This window comes from Cupressus sempervirens, chromosome 8 (assembly GCF_028749045.1).
Source record: "Cupressus sempervirens isolate cs-2001-9-10 chromosome 8, ASM2874904v1, whole genome shotgun sequence".
Lineage (NCBI taxonomy): Eukaryota > Viridiplantae > Streptophyta > Pinopsida > Cupressales > Cupressaceae > Cupressus > Cupressus sempervirens.
This window is the reverse complement of record NC_143125.1, coordinates 19,683,683-19,700,659: the sequence shown is the minus strand read 5'-3', so window position 1 is coordinate 19,700,659 and position 16,977 is coordinate 19,683,683. Positions and strand designations below refer to the sequence as shown.

The 16,977-nt window shown below is 35.8% G+C and overlaps 1 protein-coding gene across 1 annotated transcript in view; it reads left to right on the top strand.

Moving 5' to 3' along the window:
- The window catches only part of LOC149541373 (DNA/RNA helicase protein), a 41,564-nt gene extending 25,114 nt beyond the window's left edge, over window positions 1–16,450 (top strand). The window contains exons 2-3 of the mRNA XM_089796636.1: window positions 3,595–3,901; window positions 15,459–16,450. Coding sequence (XP_089652762.1) covers window positions 3,595–3,901; window positions 15,459–16,252 — 1,101 coding nt within the window. The 3' untranslated portion in view covers window positions 16,253–16,450. The remainder of the gene's footprint in view (window positions 1–3,594; window positions 3,902–15,458) is intronic.
- The last annotated feature ends 527 nt before the right edge of the window (window positions 16,451–16,977 follow it).

Here is a 16,977-nt window from a genome sequence, read left to right as displayed (position 1 = left end):
TTAATTATTAAACGCTAACTTAGGAAATAGTAAAAATATAAACCCAAATAGCCACAAAATGCCCAACTGACATCACAAACCATAAAATCATCCTGTCACCTATCTGTAACTGAAGTCGAAAATCAAGGATCCACTGGTAGTCTCATCCCTAAAATCTAGGGATGATCCTAAAATTTAGGAAACAAGCCCTATCCCTCTGAAACTGAACCCAAAGAGTAATCTCGTGGAAACCCAACCCTGGGCAAGATCATACCTCCTAAAGAGTAGGAACTGCCTCCTAAAAAACAAGGAACGACTCCCAACTGATCAATAACTGCCAGAACATCAAGTCCCCAACACTGAATAACCATACTGGGTCTCTATCCAACCTTGTCAGCCTACAAGACCCCATAATAAGCTGACTCACATGTCTCTCCTAGACTGAGCTAGAGTGGGGACATGACACACACACACCACAACAAAATAGTGTAGTTGAACGTCGGAACAGAACAATCATCGAGATGGCTCGATCCATGCTCAAACACAGAGATGTTGCGAAGAAGTTTTGGACAGAAGCAGTTAACATTGCAGTTTATTTGTTGAACCGATCAACCGAAGTGGCAGTCATAGGTAAAACTTCGAAAGAGGCTTGGTCAGGTCACAAGCCCAAAATTAGTCACTTGAAGGTTTTTGGCTCCCTTGCTTTTGTTTGGATCCTTGATGTGTCACACACCAAGTTGGATGCCAAGAGTCAGAAACTCATGCTTGCTGGATACAGTAGTCTTCACAAAGCCTATCGCTTGATTGATGTTGAGACATCCTGTCTAATCTACAGTTGTGATGTAGTCTTTGATGAGTAGTGAGGACCATTCATACTTGTTTCTCATGTTCTTGATCCAGTAGACTAGTCTATGAAGGCTAATGATCTGGGAGTTCGGCTTCCATTAGGTCCACCTGATGGAAGGGCTCCAATAGCTCCTGTAGCTCCAGTTATACCAGTTATCCCTGTAGAGACACCTCCAACTTTTCCTACAGGATCACCTTGATTTGTAGATGCTTCACTTGAGTTTGATCTTGATTCTTTTGATGAGGACCTTGATCACCAAGCTGATACTAATGTTGGTCGTTCTCCTCTCCCACCTAAGTGGTGGGCCAAGACACTAATCTTCGTGATGATGAGCTCATTGATGGGAGAATTGCTCGGAAAAAGCGCAAACCTACAGAGTTTGTTAACTTTTCTCTCATGGCCAACATTCATAGTGTGTTTGAACCTCAAACGTATTCCAAGGTTAAAGGAATTCCAGAGTGGGAATAGGCTATGACATGAATATATTGAAATTTTTAAGTTAATATTTCTCTAATTATCATTTCTTCTTTCGTTAAGCATTTCTGTGTTAAATACCCTCAAAATCCAAGACAAACCTATACAAGGGAGCTGTCCCTAAAAATCTTCTACCATTACCTTAGTGTTTTTCACAGCTATGTTAAATTGGGTCCACACAAATCATATGGATGATAACCTTTCTAGCTATCATTAATGCATTGACCAATGATTCCAAAATGTGCTCCTCACAGCATGGAATAGTATGTTTTTACAATACAAATAACAACACATACCATTCTCATCCCTTGGTTTCATGTAGAATCTTTGAGCAGAGCTTGCCCACTAGGATTATTGTGAGTAACAAGGAATTAATGCGAGGTTGATAGCACTTTAGCTAAAAGTCTAAAAGTATGGGTCAATACTATAGCCCACAGCATCAGTCTCTTGAGTCTGTACTAGGATTCATTGCATTTGCTTGAGCTGCCAACTTATTCTCTAGTTTCTTCTCCTTGTAAAAAGCAACAGCAGCCCTTCTCTCTAATATTGGTTAGAGTCAGAAAATTGCAGGTCTTGACTAGTTAATCATGCAAGTTTATAAAAGAGAAGATTGATGCCTTCTCTCATTGTTAAAGCTATGATGATTGCAATCCATGATTCCTTTGTTTTTTTGTGTGCCATGCCTTCAAGTGAGGTCCCTTGTCTTGCTATTGTTAGGGTACTATTGATGGCTTCTCTATTTGGAAAAATGGAAAAATGAAACCTTGGCAGAAAAGAAAGAAAACAAAACCTTTAAAAGTGGTAAGCAAAAGCAGGAAGAAATGAAAAAAAAGCAAAACATGAAATATAGACGCCCTAGAAGTGCTTGAACATCCCAAGATAAAAGGAAAAATAAAATAAAACTTAAAAACAAAAAGGAAAAGCGTTATATACCTTTTAAATTTGGTCAATTTATTGAATCAGTTCAAGAATACTATGAGATAAAATCACCTGAAAACTGATACAAGGAATGGGAAGATGAGGGAGAAAAGGGTTCTGTTTTCATTTTGAGGCTGTGGTCTGTAAATTTTCTTGCGGAAACTCGTGAGTTTTGAAGCAAGTCACTAAGTGAGTTGCATACCTTTTAAATTTGGTCAATTTATTGAAGCCGTTCAAGATCACTATGAGTTATTTAACCTGAGAACTGATGCAAGGACTGGGAAGATGAGGGAGAGAAGGTTCTCCTTTCATTTTGAGGCTTTGGTCTGTAGATTTCTCCCATCTGGTGGAAACTCTTTAGTTTTGAAGTGATGTGCCTAGACTCGCTTGCCCAAAACTCACTTGCAAGTTTTTGGGCAACTTACTAATCCTACCTGGCACATGAGTACCTGCTATTTGGTGAATTGCTTGTGAAATTTTAATCTATGTTGTATAAACTCATGTATCTTAGGAAAAAAACGCTTAAGAATTACCAATTAATTTTTAACTGAAATTTCTGTTCTAAATTTTGTTTCCTTATATGATGATTTTTTTTCCACATGTTTTCTGAAATTGTCATGTATTGCTATATCTAAAAAAATGAGTTTTCTTTACTTCATTTGAATACTTTTGTCCACACATTCAGTCTACTTCGGTTCTCAATAATAAATTATAAAACGTACTGTTTCAAAAGATAGTTGCAATTCAAGGAATAATCAGTTCACCTAATTTTAATTGATTCTTAGCAATGAACAATGACACTTGTATTCCCTACAATTTTGGTCACTGTATTGTCTCTTGCTGCTGCTTGGCTACTCTATATATTGAATAAATCCCCTGTTCTTTTTGAACAAACAAACACACACACACACATAAATTTTCTTCCCTAAATATGTATCGTTTGGGCTTGTCAGTGCCACAGTATATCCTAATATTTCTAGAATACTGTTCATCTGCACCTGTATCCTAGTCTTTTTGGTAATCTAGTGTCTAGACTTTGGTATTTAAATAAGTTAATAATAAATTGCAGTATCCCTGAACATATCGTGGCCATTTTGGAGATAAAACTTTATTTATAAGTAAGATACTTATTGATTTGTCCTATTGCATTGCTTTTTATCTGTTGGAACATATAATTGGCCACTTTTACAGGTTTGCCAATGCATTGGCCACTGTAATGTCTGCCTAAAGAGATTTGCTTAAATAGATGCTAGACAATTTCTTGTCACATGCAAGTCATACAAAACACAACTTATTGCCTTATTTCTGGTATTGTCTTAGGTTTGCAACTTTTTTACTGTATATACTAATGTTTCTTCTGGATATGCTTTTTGCAGGCCCTTATGGAGACCATTGCTCTCAGAAGAACTAAAGACATGAAGATCAATGGACAGAGGCTGGTTGAACTTCCACCTAAATTTGTAGAAATCCATTTGGTAGAACTTTGTGATGAGGAACGACAGCTTTATGATCGCTTAGAAGCAGAAGGCAAAAAAGTTGTTCAACATTTTATTAAGTCAGGCACTGTGCTAAATAACTATTCAACTGTTCTTCAAATACTTCTGCGACTACGTCAACTTTGTGATGATCCAGCTTTGTGTCCCTCTGACATTGAACTACTTATATCATCTTTAAAATTGGAAGGTAGAATACACATTTCTGCATTTTTTAATGTTTCCAAATATTTTATGTGCTGAGTGTTTTTTTGTTAACTAAGCATAGGCCCAGGCTTGCAACTGTTTTGAGCTATTTCCTTTTGTTTTACCTTTCAAATGCTGAAGGAAGGACCTGGAAATCGAAATCTATAAAATCTCTTATGTCTCGACATTCTGGTGTAAATCAGCATCTTGTAATCCTCTGGTAATGTTGCTCGCACAATTTAATCAGAATCCCTTCATCTCTTCCCTTGCAGTTGCAAAAATGCTACTTGAGCGTAGATTTACTTGATTAGATTGTAATCCTATGACTGTTTTCCTTATAATATCTATTGCAGAGGACAAGGTTTGTAATGTTTCCTCTTCCAAAGTTGAGCACTGCTTTGATCCTTGATGAATAACCCTGCACGCGTGTTGGTAGATTCGATGCAAAACATACACATACATACATAAATGAAAGAATAATATATCTGTCTTGTGCTGGTTCCTAGCTCTCTGGGGAGGACCTCCAGGGGCTCTAGTTGCCTCATAGCTAGTCTAGAACAGTCCTCAGCCATTCTACCATCTTAGTAAGGCTTGTCTCTCCTAAGGCCTCTAGGATAACCCACATTTGATAAATCCATCTTTATAAGTGTTGGGAAGAGATTCCATGTCTTCCCAAGTCTTGTGGATATCCACTAAGATGTATCCCTCTTTACACATGCATATGTTATACAACCGTCAGTATATACTGAATTTAAGAGATATTGAAATCTTTCTCTAGTTTCTCTTTAGGAATCTTGACATTTGCCAAGAATGTCTTCCAACAAGAATGTCTTGGATCTGGTCTTGACACTCACTAGAATGTCCCTGAACTAATCTTGATAATTTCTTTAGCCTTGAGATTAAATCAACCTTACAAATCTGCTAACATATATGATATTCATTTGCTGTAAACCCTTCTTTGTTCTATTCTACACACAAGTGAAAATCAAGCATTCAACATATCTCTCACAGTAAATCATAAGTTTGCCTTGAATATCTTCACAAAAATAATATCAAAGGGATCTCCTAAATCTATTTAAATATTTATCTCCCGTAATTTACTAATTAGCCTTTATTTCTGCCCTCTAAGTCCGGCCTCTAATTTATCCAATACACATCTAAAATACTTGTCATGTTTTCTGCCACTGGTGTACTCCAATTACATAACATCACCTGCCAGGCTGCTTCTTAAATATGCTCAACCTTCTTGTAATTCTCCTTTATATATCTTCTTTAATTCAATTAATATTTCCTTGTCAACTTCCTCCTCTTTACCTGCACAGTAAGTTCATTTTATTTATCTTTCATACCTCTTGACAGGGGAGTCAAACTCATCAAAAAGAACGATTCATATAATATTGTGACAATTCCACAAGTTGCACTAATTCCAAACGCAATTCTTTGTATCAAATTTAATTTTTTGGGAGACAACTTATTAAAGCAAAGTAGCATTGTCTTATTTTGAGTACTACCATGTGTAGCACACTCACTTCCCTTGATGTATTTTCTTGCATTTTTTTATTTGCCTTTGATTACTGTTTGCCGAAGGAACTTCTCTTCCAATCCCTGATGTTATTCTTTTAATTGCTTCTCATTATTATTTTCTGAAGGAGCTCTGTTTCACCATCCCTTTCTTTTTCCCCCTCCTTTGCTTGATATACGTGCTTTACATGATGCCCCTTGGGGGTTGATAGACACATCTCTTCTTCAGGGGATCATGTCTTTTCAAGTCTTTTTAAAAATATAACTAAGCTAACCTTTATGCTGTTTGATTGCTGGTCAAATTTAATTGCTGTCTCATTATTATAATTGCTGGCCATGGTTATTAGTTTCTCTCTAACCATCAATTAGATAATATGTGTAAGGGCTGTTCATGGTAATCATTATTGTAAGCTTCTATTGTCTATCTCACCCCTATTTCCTCAGCACTGTCTTTGACCACTGTCATTAATAACGTTCCATGTTCATCTCTAATGCTTATTCCCCGTGGTTCTTGGGTGGCTTTGATCTTTCACTTGTGTCCACATCCTTATTGTTGGCAATAATGGGACCGTGATGAGGTTCCAATTCCTTATACCTGTGATAATTGATTTAAAATCTCTGATTGGCTTTTGATTTCAAGTATAGGCAAATAAAATTTTAGTGGATGTGCTGACTGTTGGAAATATAAGAGGAGTAATTGAGAGGGGAGGGGTGAATTAGTTACCACAAAAATAAATTCCAGATCCCTTAGGTGTCAGTACAAATTAGAATATAACTTCTGCTGAAATTTGATTAACACAGAGGCACTCGGTTAACACTAACAATTTACTGTCACTCGGCAAGCACTGAAATATCAACTGTAACTTGATAAATACTGAACATACAGATCTTAAGATATTAAGTGTGATTAACCTTAATTAACTTAGTTGCATACACATAAAAGAAATAGCATGAACACGAGTGACACCAGAATTTAACGTGGAAACTCAATTTGGGAAAAACCACCAATTGCAACTATTTTAATGTTTTTCACTCGTCTAAAGTGAGCTTTGTTAGGAGCCAACTCTTTTAAATGTTACAAAACACACTGTTAGGTGTGACCTTGTTAAAAGCTTTAATCAATCTATTAGGAGTGGCCTTGTTAGAGGTGTTAGGAGCGGTCTTGTTAGAGGTCTTTAGACAGTTCAATCTAGAAATGCCACCTTATTAGAGGATTTGACAAATAACTGTTAAGCGAACTCTATTAAGAGATTTGATACACTGCTACAATTAATAGAGAGTAACAATGATATGACTTGATTACTGATGCAATTGTATTGCTGATTTCAGATCTCTGTTCTGGCTTGAATAATTGATCCTAATAATCAGAATGTTCGATGCAGCTCGGTGAACTCAGGATACTTAGCTATCCTTCCAATTCATTTCATTGATTTATCTTTTCAATCGCATGCTTCTCATATTCAATCCCACAACTTGATCTTATATCTTTTCCCTTGTCAAGTCGGTTTGAATGCACTTACAAATATTCAATATTCAACCCTTAAATCGGTTAGACTTAACAAATAAATTCATTAAACTAAATATTCTGATTTAAGAAAATCCTTCGTTAGCCGACCTAGCTTGGTAGACACTAACTCTGAAATGATTTCCTTGTGTTAACCAAGTGAGCTCTTTTAACACTGCAACTTTGTAAATTTCCTTTGGTAATCAAGTGAACTCGGTTAACGCTGAACTTTTGCGAACTTCTCTTTGGTGCCTGAGTGAACTCGGTAGACATTGTTTTTTGAACTTGGTTTACTTTGGAATGCTTGGCATACACTTGAAACTGTCTTCATCGTCTTTTGAGCTCGATAGACACTCACTGGTAAAGATATGACATTTTGTGTAACATCAAAGAGAATATACAATTGATCAATTGCTTTCAACAATCTCCCTTTTTAGCATTGATGGCAACACAACATGTCATAATACAATGAAATTTTAGAGCAAAATAAACGTAAGGAAAATATCTTTAGTTTCATTTTGATTCTCATTCATGAGAACTCCCTCTATCAGTGTGAACTCCCTTTGACATCAATCTCTCCCTTTGGAATGATTTTTTGATTAATCTGATTACAGTGACTATAGTATCAAACTCTCCCTCTTTGATATCAACTCAAGTTCATTCTCTCTCTTTGACATCTTTGACATATATAAAAATATCTCTGATACATGACATCAAACTCTTCCCCTATCAGACATAAAATTTCTCTGATGTATGACAGGACTCTCCCTTTTTGACATTTTATGCCAAAGATAGCATTCAGTGAACTCCCATGTACCTGATGTACTGATTCATATGCAATTTGCCCTTTACAATATTGCGTCAACTTGACTGATCTTTAACATGCTTGGTTGATGCATCACTAAAATTTGATTAGTGAGCTTCAGATAGGGGAGTCACCCCTAGCTTACCTCTTAGATACAAAAATGCATTCTTAGGTAATGGCTTGGTGAATATGTCTGCAATCTATTTTTTTGTATTCACATATTCCAATCTTACTTCCTTATCTTGCACTAATTCTCTTAAGAAATGGTACTTAATTGCAATGTGCTTGGTTTTGGTATGCATCACAGGATTCTTGGAAATGTTAATTGCACTGGTGTTATCATAGAAAACAACAACTAGATCCTTGATCTCTTCCTTCATACCTGTCAACAATTGTTTGAACCAAACAATATTTGAACAAATGATTGTTGCAACAACATATTTTGCTTTTGTTGTTGATTGAGAGATACAATTTTGCTTCTTGCTTGTCCAAGATACTAACCTTTTTGCAAGAAAGAATGCTTTACCACTAGTGCTCTTCCTATCATCAATGCTTCGTGCCCAATCAACATCAGTTAATGCTTTTAATTCAAAGTTGTTTCATTGATGTGTATGTAGTCTATCTACTTCTTTTGAATCATCATCTTTGGAAAGCTTATGTCCAGTAGACATAGGTGCTCTAATTAGTCTAGAATCTTCCATTCTAAACTTCTTCAGTATCTCCTTGATGTATTTTGATTGAGTAATATAGAGACCATCCTTCTTTTGTTGAATTTGCAGGCCAACAAAGAATTTGATTTCTCCAAACATTGACATCTCAAATTCGTTGCTGATTTCCTTAGAAAAAGATTTACACAGATCATCATTTCCATTAAATAATGCATCATCCACAAAGATTTTTGCCAACACAATTTTCTTATCTGGTCTTTTGATTTATAGGCTGCTATTATCATTAGTTCTTTGAAAACCAATCTTTATGAGATACTTATGCAATCTCTCATACCATGCTCAGGGCTTGTTTGAGACCATACAAAGCTTTGTGTAGATTGCAAATCATGTCCCTTTTGCTAGGATCAACGAAACCTTCAAGCTGCTCAATGTAGACTTCCTCTTCTAAGATTCCATTCAGGAATGCTGGTTTCATATTCATCTTATACACTTTAAATCCTTTGTGTGCTGGATATGCAAAGAGTGTTCTAACACCTTAAGTTTAGCAACAGGAGCAAAAGTTTCTCCATAGTCAATACCTTCCTCTTAAGCATAACCCTTGCAAACTAGCCTTGCCTTGTTTCTAGAAACTTCTCCATTCTCATTTAACTTATTTCTGAATACCCATTTTGTGCCAATTACATTCTTATCCTTGGGGTCTAGGAACAAGAGTCCAAGTCTTATTCCTTTCAATCTAATCAATTTCTTCATTCATAGCCTCAATCCAACTTTCATTCTCTAATGCATCGTTTACAGATCTAGGTTTAAATTTAGTAAGCAAACATGTCATTGTACCAACTGATTGATCTCCAATGATTTGCTCGGGTGCATGATGCCTTCTAACATATCCAATAAGTTTGGGCTTCTTTTTGAAATCATTAGGTTCACCATGATCTTTTGTTACATGCTTGGGTCCCACTGTCAATGACTCGGGTCCATCAGACTGTGACTCAGTTTCCACTTGCTGAAACTCAGGTCCTTCTGATGACTTGGGTTGAACTGGAGATTTTGGGGACTCGAGTGGTGAAGGTTGCTGATTCCCATTTGCTTGAATATTAGGAACAGTGTCAGACTAATAGTAAACAAAGTTTCTATAGTCTTCAGGTTCCTTACTGTTTTGTTCTTCGCTCCTTTCTGCAAACTCATCAATCTTCACGTGCACTTTCTATAAATTTATGAGTAGATAGATTCAGACATTTATAAGCTTTGCTCATATTGGAATATCTTAGAAATATTCCTTCATCATTTTTGACATCAAATTTTCCTTTTCTAGACTCCTTCAGAATATAACATTTACTGCCAAATACTTTGAAGTAACATGCATTAACTTTATAGTCATACCATAACTCAAAAGGTGTTTGATTTGAATCCGTCATCAGTTGAACTCGGTTCAAGGTATGAACTGCAGTGTTGATTGCTTCCTTCCAGTATTTGATAGCAACATTCTTTTCTATCATAAGGGTTCTTGCACAATCCATGATTGATCTATTCCTTCTTTTAGCAATGCCATTCTGCTGAGCTGTGTTAGGTGCAGACACTTGCCGTTTGATTCCTTTTTCATTGTAGAATTCATTGAATTCATTAGAAATGAATTCTCCTCCTCCGTCTAATCTCAAACATTTCAGCTTCTTTCTTGTTTCTTTCTCCACTCTAGCCAGATACCATTTGAACTTTTGAAAAGCTTTTGATTTGCCCTTTAAATAAATAACACTCATCATTCTAGAATAATCATCAACAAATAAAATAAAGTACTTATCTCCTGTGTAGCTTTCAATGCCGATAGGTCCACAAAGGTTTGTATGGACCAGCTCCAACACTTCTTCATAATGATAGTTTTTGCTTTTAAAACTTGTCTTGCCTTTCTTGCCAATTTGACAATTCTTGCACATGCCCATGTTAGGTTTCTTTAGGCTTGGAATGCCTCTTAACCTTTTTGTTCTTGCTTATGTCTATCAGGTTATCAAAATTTGCATGACATAACCTTTTATGCCATAACCAACTTTCTTCTACTTGAGCAATGAAACATGAACTTTCATTTAGATCTAGGTAGAATAGGTTACTTTTTGTTTGCTTGCCAGTCCCAACTAGATTACCTTTTCCATCCAGTAGATTGGCCTTTCTATTCATGAATTTTACCTTGAATCCAATGTTATTCAATTGAGCCACACTAAGTAGATTATGCTTCTGTCTGTCAACCCAATAAGAATTATCACATCTGAAATCATTGGTTAGTGCAATACAACCTTTACCTTTACATAACATGGTTCATCATTGCCAAATCTAACACTTCCACCATCATAGTGTACTAAGTTCTCAAATTTAGATTTGTCACCACTCATATGGTGAGAGCAACCACTATCAATAATCCATGTATCATTGTTACTGATATGTGAGATAAGTGCCATTTTATCATTCTCATCATTTGATTCATCCTTAACAGTGATGTAGACCATTTCATCTTCCTCTTTACTACTTTCAGAATCTTTAGGAATGTAACAAGATTTCTTACCTTTGTCTTTGTAGTTCTTGTAGCTTTTGAAGTCCTTCTTGCACTTGCACTTGTATTTCTTTTTTTCTTCTTTGCCTTCTCTGTTTGAACACCTTGCAACAATATGACCAACCTCTTCACAAGAAAAGCAGATCAAAGGAATTTTGCCTTTGTACTTCCCTTTGCCCTAGGAAATCTTCTTGCAAGTAATGCTTCAATGACTTCAATATCTTCATCAGAACCATCTTCATCATTATTGTCAGATTGCCTTTTAGATTTTGCAGCTTTCTTCTTGAGTGATAGCTTGGCTTGAAATGCAAACTCAAGGTTGCTAGTGTTAGGAACATAATTGTCATTGTTATCTAGCTCAAATGCTATCAATCTTCCCATTATTGCATCCAATGTTATATCATTCTTGGGATTGCATCTCATCTCTTGAATTGCTGACACTCTTAATTGTATGTATAGGAAGAAGTGTTATGAGAAACTTGCTTACCACTGTCTCATCTTTAGTCTTTCCTCCTGAGGCTCTGATTGCACACACACAGGCCTTTATTCTTTCACTGTCTTTGCAATATTATCGTCTTCTCTCATCTTTATTTGATCAAATTGTCCTTTGAGACTTTTTGCCTTGGCTCTTCTTACATTATCATCTCCTCCATAGATGTCTTTCAGCTTAATCCACATCTCATGAGCAATACCACAATCTTTGACTTCATCAAATTCAGCATAGTTGAGAGTTGAAGCAATATCAATCATCATGATATTATGATTCTTCTTTTTTGTGATTTGTTCAATAGTCATAGTTCTTGTAGGTGCCACATACTTGGCATCGGGGTACTTTAGGCCCGAGTCTCCAATGGTTGCCAAATGCAATCTCATTAGTTCCTACCATGCCTTGAAGTTATCTCTATTTAGCTTAGGGATCTCCTTTCTGTAAGACATCCTGATCTTTAGCTTAGGTCCTTGAAACCTTCTTTGCAAGCAACAAAAGCTCTAATACCAATTGTTGGAAATATAAGAGGAGTAATTGAGAGGGGAGGGGTGAATCAGTTACCACAAAAATAAATCCCATATCCCTTAGATGTCAGTACAAATCAGAATATAACTTCTACAGAAACTTGGTTAACACAGAGGCACTCGGTTAACACTAACAATTTACTATCACTCAGCAAGCACTGAAATATCAACTGTAACTTGGTAAATATTGAACATACAAATCTTAAGATATTAAGTGTGATTAACCTTAACTAACTTAGTTGCATGCACAAAAGAAATAGTATGAACACAAGTGACACTAGGATTTAACGTAGAAATCCAATTTGCCAATTGCAACTAGTTACTGTTTTTCACTCTATTGAATTAAGCCCTGTTAGGAGCCAACCTTGTTAAAGGTTACAAAACACATTGTTTTGATTACATAAAAATAGGTTTTAAATGTCTCGAAACCTTGTACAAAGTATCATAAAAACAAGAGCAGAGTAACTTAGATGAAATAAAGCCTCAATACCTAAAAAAGTGCAAGCTAAACAAACTAAAAACAAGAGGCTAGGATACAACTATGCATAAAAAGACAGCAAAAGAAAAGCAAAAAAACAACACCGAGACAACTACAGTGTCTTCGAAAGGTTGATTGTTGGTCTGCCAGGTTGTTCATATTTTTTGTAGAGGCTTTTATAAACACTCTGTTAGGTGTGGTCCTATTAAAGAATTTGATCACCCTGTTAGGAGTAGCCTTGTTAGAGATCTTTAGATACTTCAATCTAGAAATGCCACCTTGTTAGAGGATTTGGCAAATAGCTGTTAAGCTAACTCTGTTAAGAGATTTGATACACTGTTACAATTATTAGAGAGTAACAATGATATGACTTGATTGCTGATGCAACTGTATTGCTGATTTCAGATCTCTATTCTGACTTGAATACTTTATCTTCTTGATCATAATGTTCAATGCAACTCGGTGAACTCAGGATACTCTGCTATTCTTCCAATTTGCTTCCTTGATTTATCTTTTCAATCCCATGCTTCTCATATTCAATCCCACACATTGACCTTATACCTGTATCTTTTCCCTTGTCAAGTCAGCTTGAATACACTTACAAATATTCAATATTCAACCCTTAAGTTGGCTAGACTTAAGAAATAAATTCATTAAACTAAATATTTTGATTTAGGAAAATCCTTTGTTAGCCGACCTAGCTCGGTAGACACTTACTCTGAAATGATTTTTTTGTGTTAACCAAGTGAACTTGGTTAACACTGCAACTTCATAAACTTCTTTTGGTAACCGAGTGAACTCGGTTAACACTGGTTCCATGCCAACTTTCCCTTGTTAACCGAGTGAACTCGGTTAACACTGAACTTTTGCAAACTTCTCTTTGGTGCCCGAGTGAACTCGGTAGACATTGTCTTTTGAGCTTGGTTTACTTTGCAATGCTCGATAGACATTGAAAACTGTCTTCATCACCTGAGTGAGCTCAGCAGACACTGGTTGGTAAAGATATGACATTTTGTGTAACATCAAAGACAATATACAATATACAATTGTTTTCAACACTGACTTGTCCTGATAATTAAATCGCATCCTAATGACTGGCTTTATTCATCTGTCATATTATTCTAGTGAAATCAACCAAAGTGCAGGATGGAGTGTTTGATGCCAAGTACAGGCAAAGAAAATTTTAGTGGATGTGCTGACTTGTACTCACAATCAATCACATCCTAATGACTGGCTTTATTCAACTGCTGTATTATTCTAGCAAAATCAACCAAAGTGTTAAATGGAGCGTTGCACATATAAATTGAACTGCTGGAATATGTAATAGGCTGTCTTTCTGAAGTCAACCATCTCTTAAAAGTAATTTAAGTTCTTTATATTTTTCGCATTTCGATTAAATTTCTTTTTAGAAAGGGGACATCACAAGGTTGTTCCATAGCATTTGGCATTCAGTACACAACTTTCTTATTTGGTCTAGTTGTTAGCTGTTCGAAGAATAACATTATGAAGAGCCAACATAAGAAGTTCTCTATTTCTTGGTTTCACCATGCTTAAGATGTAAATGTCTGCTTTGAGACATTAATCAAAACATTCATATATTTGAAGTTGTTATGAATCAACGGACTGATCTGTATTATAAAGTTGTTATTGCTAGGGAATGCATAAGGGCTGGCGCCATATTTTGACATAATGGATAAATCTGTCAATTTGCTTTTATATGTTTCCGATGCTTGACTTTTTCTTGCACAACAAATATCCTGTGCTTTAGAAAACACTTTCCTATTTTAAGGTCCAACAGGCCAATATATAAATGCTAAGCTATTAACCATATTAGGTTTGTCTGTGGAAAGCTAATGCATTCTAGGTTTTGAATTGATAGAGTGAACCAAAGCCCATGAGTTGAACAGCTTAAGTAGTAACTGTATGTTGAATGGTATGTAATTATTCTGTTGCTTGCAAGAGTAACAACTGTTTTTGTTGTTTGATGATAGAGCTAGAGATTGGCAGTGAAGCAGGTTGCTCTCCTTTCTATAAATAATGTTATCCTTAATCTAGAGAACAGTTCATGCTGCTGTCTTTTAGTAAGCAAATCCTTTTTTAAATGACCCCAACAGCTGATATTAGCTTTAGTTGTTCAAAAACTATGCCAAGACACTAGATCCTGTTTTACATTTAGCTTGAATACATACATCCCATGCTTGTTGGAACCTTTCACATTTTCTTTCCCAGACAATCCTTTATGGTTAATGTTTTAGTGGCATTTCTGTTCAACGTTTAGCATGAATACATGCATTCTTCCATTTGACACTTAATTTTATCATCCCTTGCTCCTAGTTGGAACATGTTATCTTGGGTAATTTTCTTTCATTGGTTTGACTATGTTGATGCCATTCTTAATTGTAATTGTTTAGGTTGCTATGTGTATGCAGTAGTTAGTGATTCGTGCATATTTCTTTTAGAATATGAAACCCTCATATTAAAGGGGATAATTTTATCATCTTTTTACAATTTATAGTTCACTCATTATCTTGGTGTCTTTATTTGTTGTAATTTATTTCCTCTTTCATAGAAAATACATCTTCAGTTCTGGACACGTTAAATTTTGGCAGGTGAGTTCAACACTAGAGCTGAGATTCAAAAATCGTTTCCTTTTTTAAGCAGCTGAAACTGTGCATTTAATATTGAGTGGCAAGAAATACAGGCAGCATTTGATTTATAGAAATATTTAACAAGTAATCTGAGTTGAAATACTAAAAGATTATTCCAAACTTCCTTATTTGCTATCTTTTAAATCGTACATTGAATAGTTGATAAGAAAAGAGAACAGCGAGCCCTGCAAAGTCAAGAGTTGCACTAAAAATAAAAAATACATAATTTGTGTTTGTAGCTTTATTTAAATACCTACCTCTCTTTGTTAGTAAAGATAACCTAATTAGTGGAAATTCAAATTACATTTGTGGTAAATGTGGGATCATAGTCGGGCTTATATCTTAGCTAATAGAACAAAGTTTGATATTGTTTTGGTTTGCATGTTGCAGATGCTTCAAGCAATCCTGATTTACTTAAAAAATTACTATTGATTTTGCAAGATGGGGATGATTTTGATTGTCCAGTGTGCCTATCACCACCCACAGAGGCTATTATAACTATTTGCTCACATGTATTCTGCAAGAGATGCATTGAGAAAACTCTTAGGCACGACAAGCCACGGTGTCCAATGTGTCGCAAGGAACTTACAGAGACTGATCTTTTCTGCTCACCAAAGGCTTCACAGGATGATGTAAAATTGAATAAGTCAGCAAAAAGCTCAAAAGTCAAAGCTCTAATATCCTTTTTGAAAGAGTCCCGCAATAATGATCCAACAAAAAAATCTGTTATTTTCTCACAGTTCCGGAAAATGCTGGATCTCTTGCAGGAGCCACTGGAGAGAGAAGGCTTCAAGTTTGTTCGTTTAGATGGGTCTATGCCTTCAAAGAAGCGAGCTTCAACTATTACAGCATTTGCATCAACAAATCTGACAAGCCCAACCATTCTCTTAGCAAGTCTAAAAGCTGCAGGAGTAGGTATAAATCTAACTGCTGCTTCTGACGTGTACATGTTTGACCCATGGTGGAATCCTGCTGCAGAAGATCAAGCAATGGATCGAGTACATAGAATTGGGCAGACAAGATCTGTCAGAGTGTGTAGACTAGTTGTGAAGGACAGTGTTGAGGAAAGCATATTAGAAATGCAAGAGAGGAAGCGGAAGCTAGCAAGTTCTGCATTCAATAAGTCTGAAAAGGAGCAACGCCAAATGCGTGTGGAGGATGTACAACACTTAATGCGGTTATAAATAAGCGGAAGTCATGTAAATGTTATTTTGTTTGTTTTGAGATTTAAAACGCCTCTTCAGGTGTACTCACAAAAAGATGTTTCTTGGTTGTATATTGCACCAAGATGAGCATAAATTGTTTAAAACTATTACTTATTTCAGAAGCAATGTGGTTGCTTGATTTGAATAGCATTTTGTGGCTTGTTGTAGCTTTTTCTATTCCAGCTGAACCTATTTCGAGTTGACATTGTAAGTTTCTATAGGATCATTAAATTCCTTGAAATTCTCTGCCTTTGGACTTTGAATCAAACATATCATCTGTTCTTGGTGTATGTCTGGTAACAACTATATGAATTAAATTCATAATTTTTCCACAATCCATTCGTTTGTAATTTTGAGCTTCTGGATTCGATTGTGTTTATCTTTTTTACATCAATGTTTTGGATCATACTCTATGATCCATAATCAGGATGAAGAAGTTCAAGCAGAAAGATTGAGTAAATGGAAGACCAGAGCAAATAAAAAGGTGTCGGTGGTGTGTTATTTGCAAAAAGAGCCATCTATTTGTAGGTTTCCAATTGTCAATAATAAGATACAATTTGCTGTGATCATTTTTTTCCTGCACCCATCGTGACCTCATTTTACATTATTATACCTGATTTTAGTATGTGGATATTAGGCAGCATAGGTTGTGCATGAATTGCTTATTAGCCACCTGTATAGCCATCAGGTTGGGAAAAAAGTCT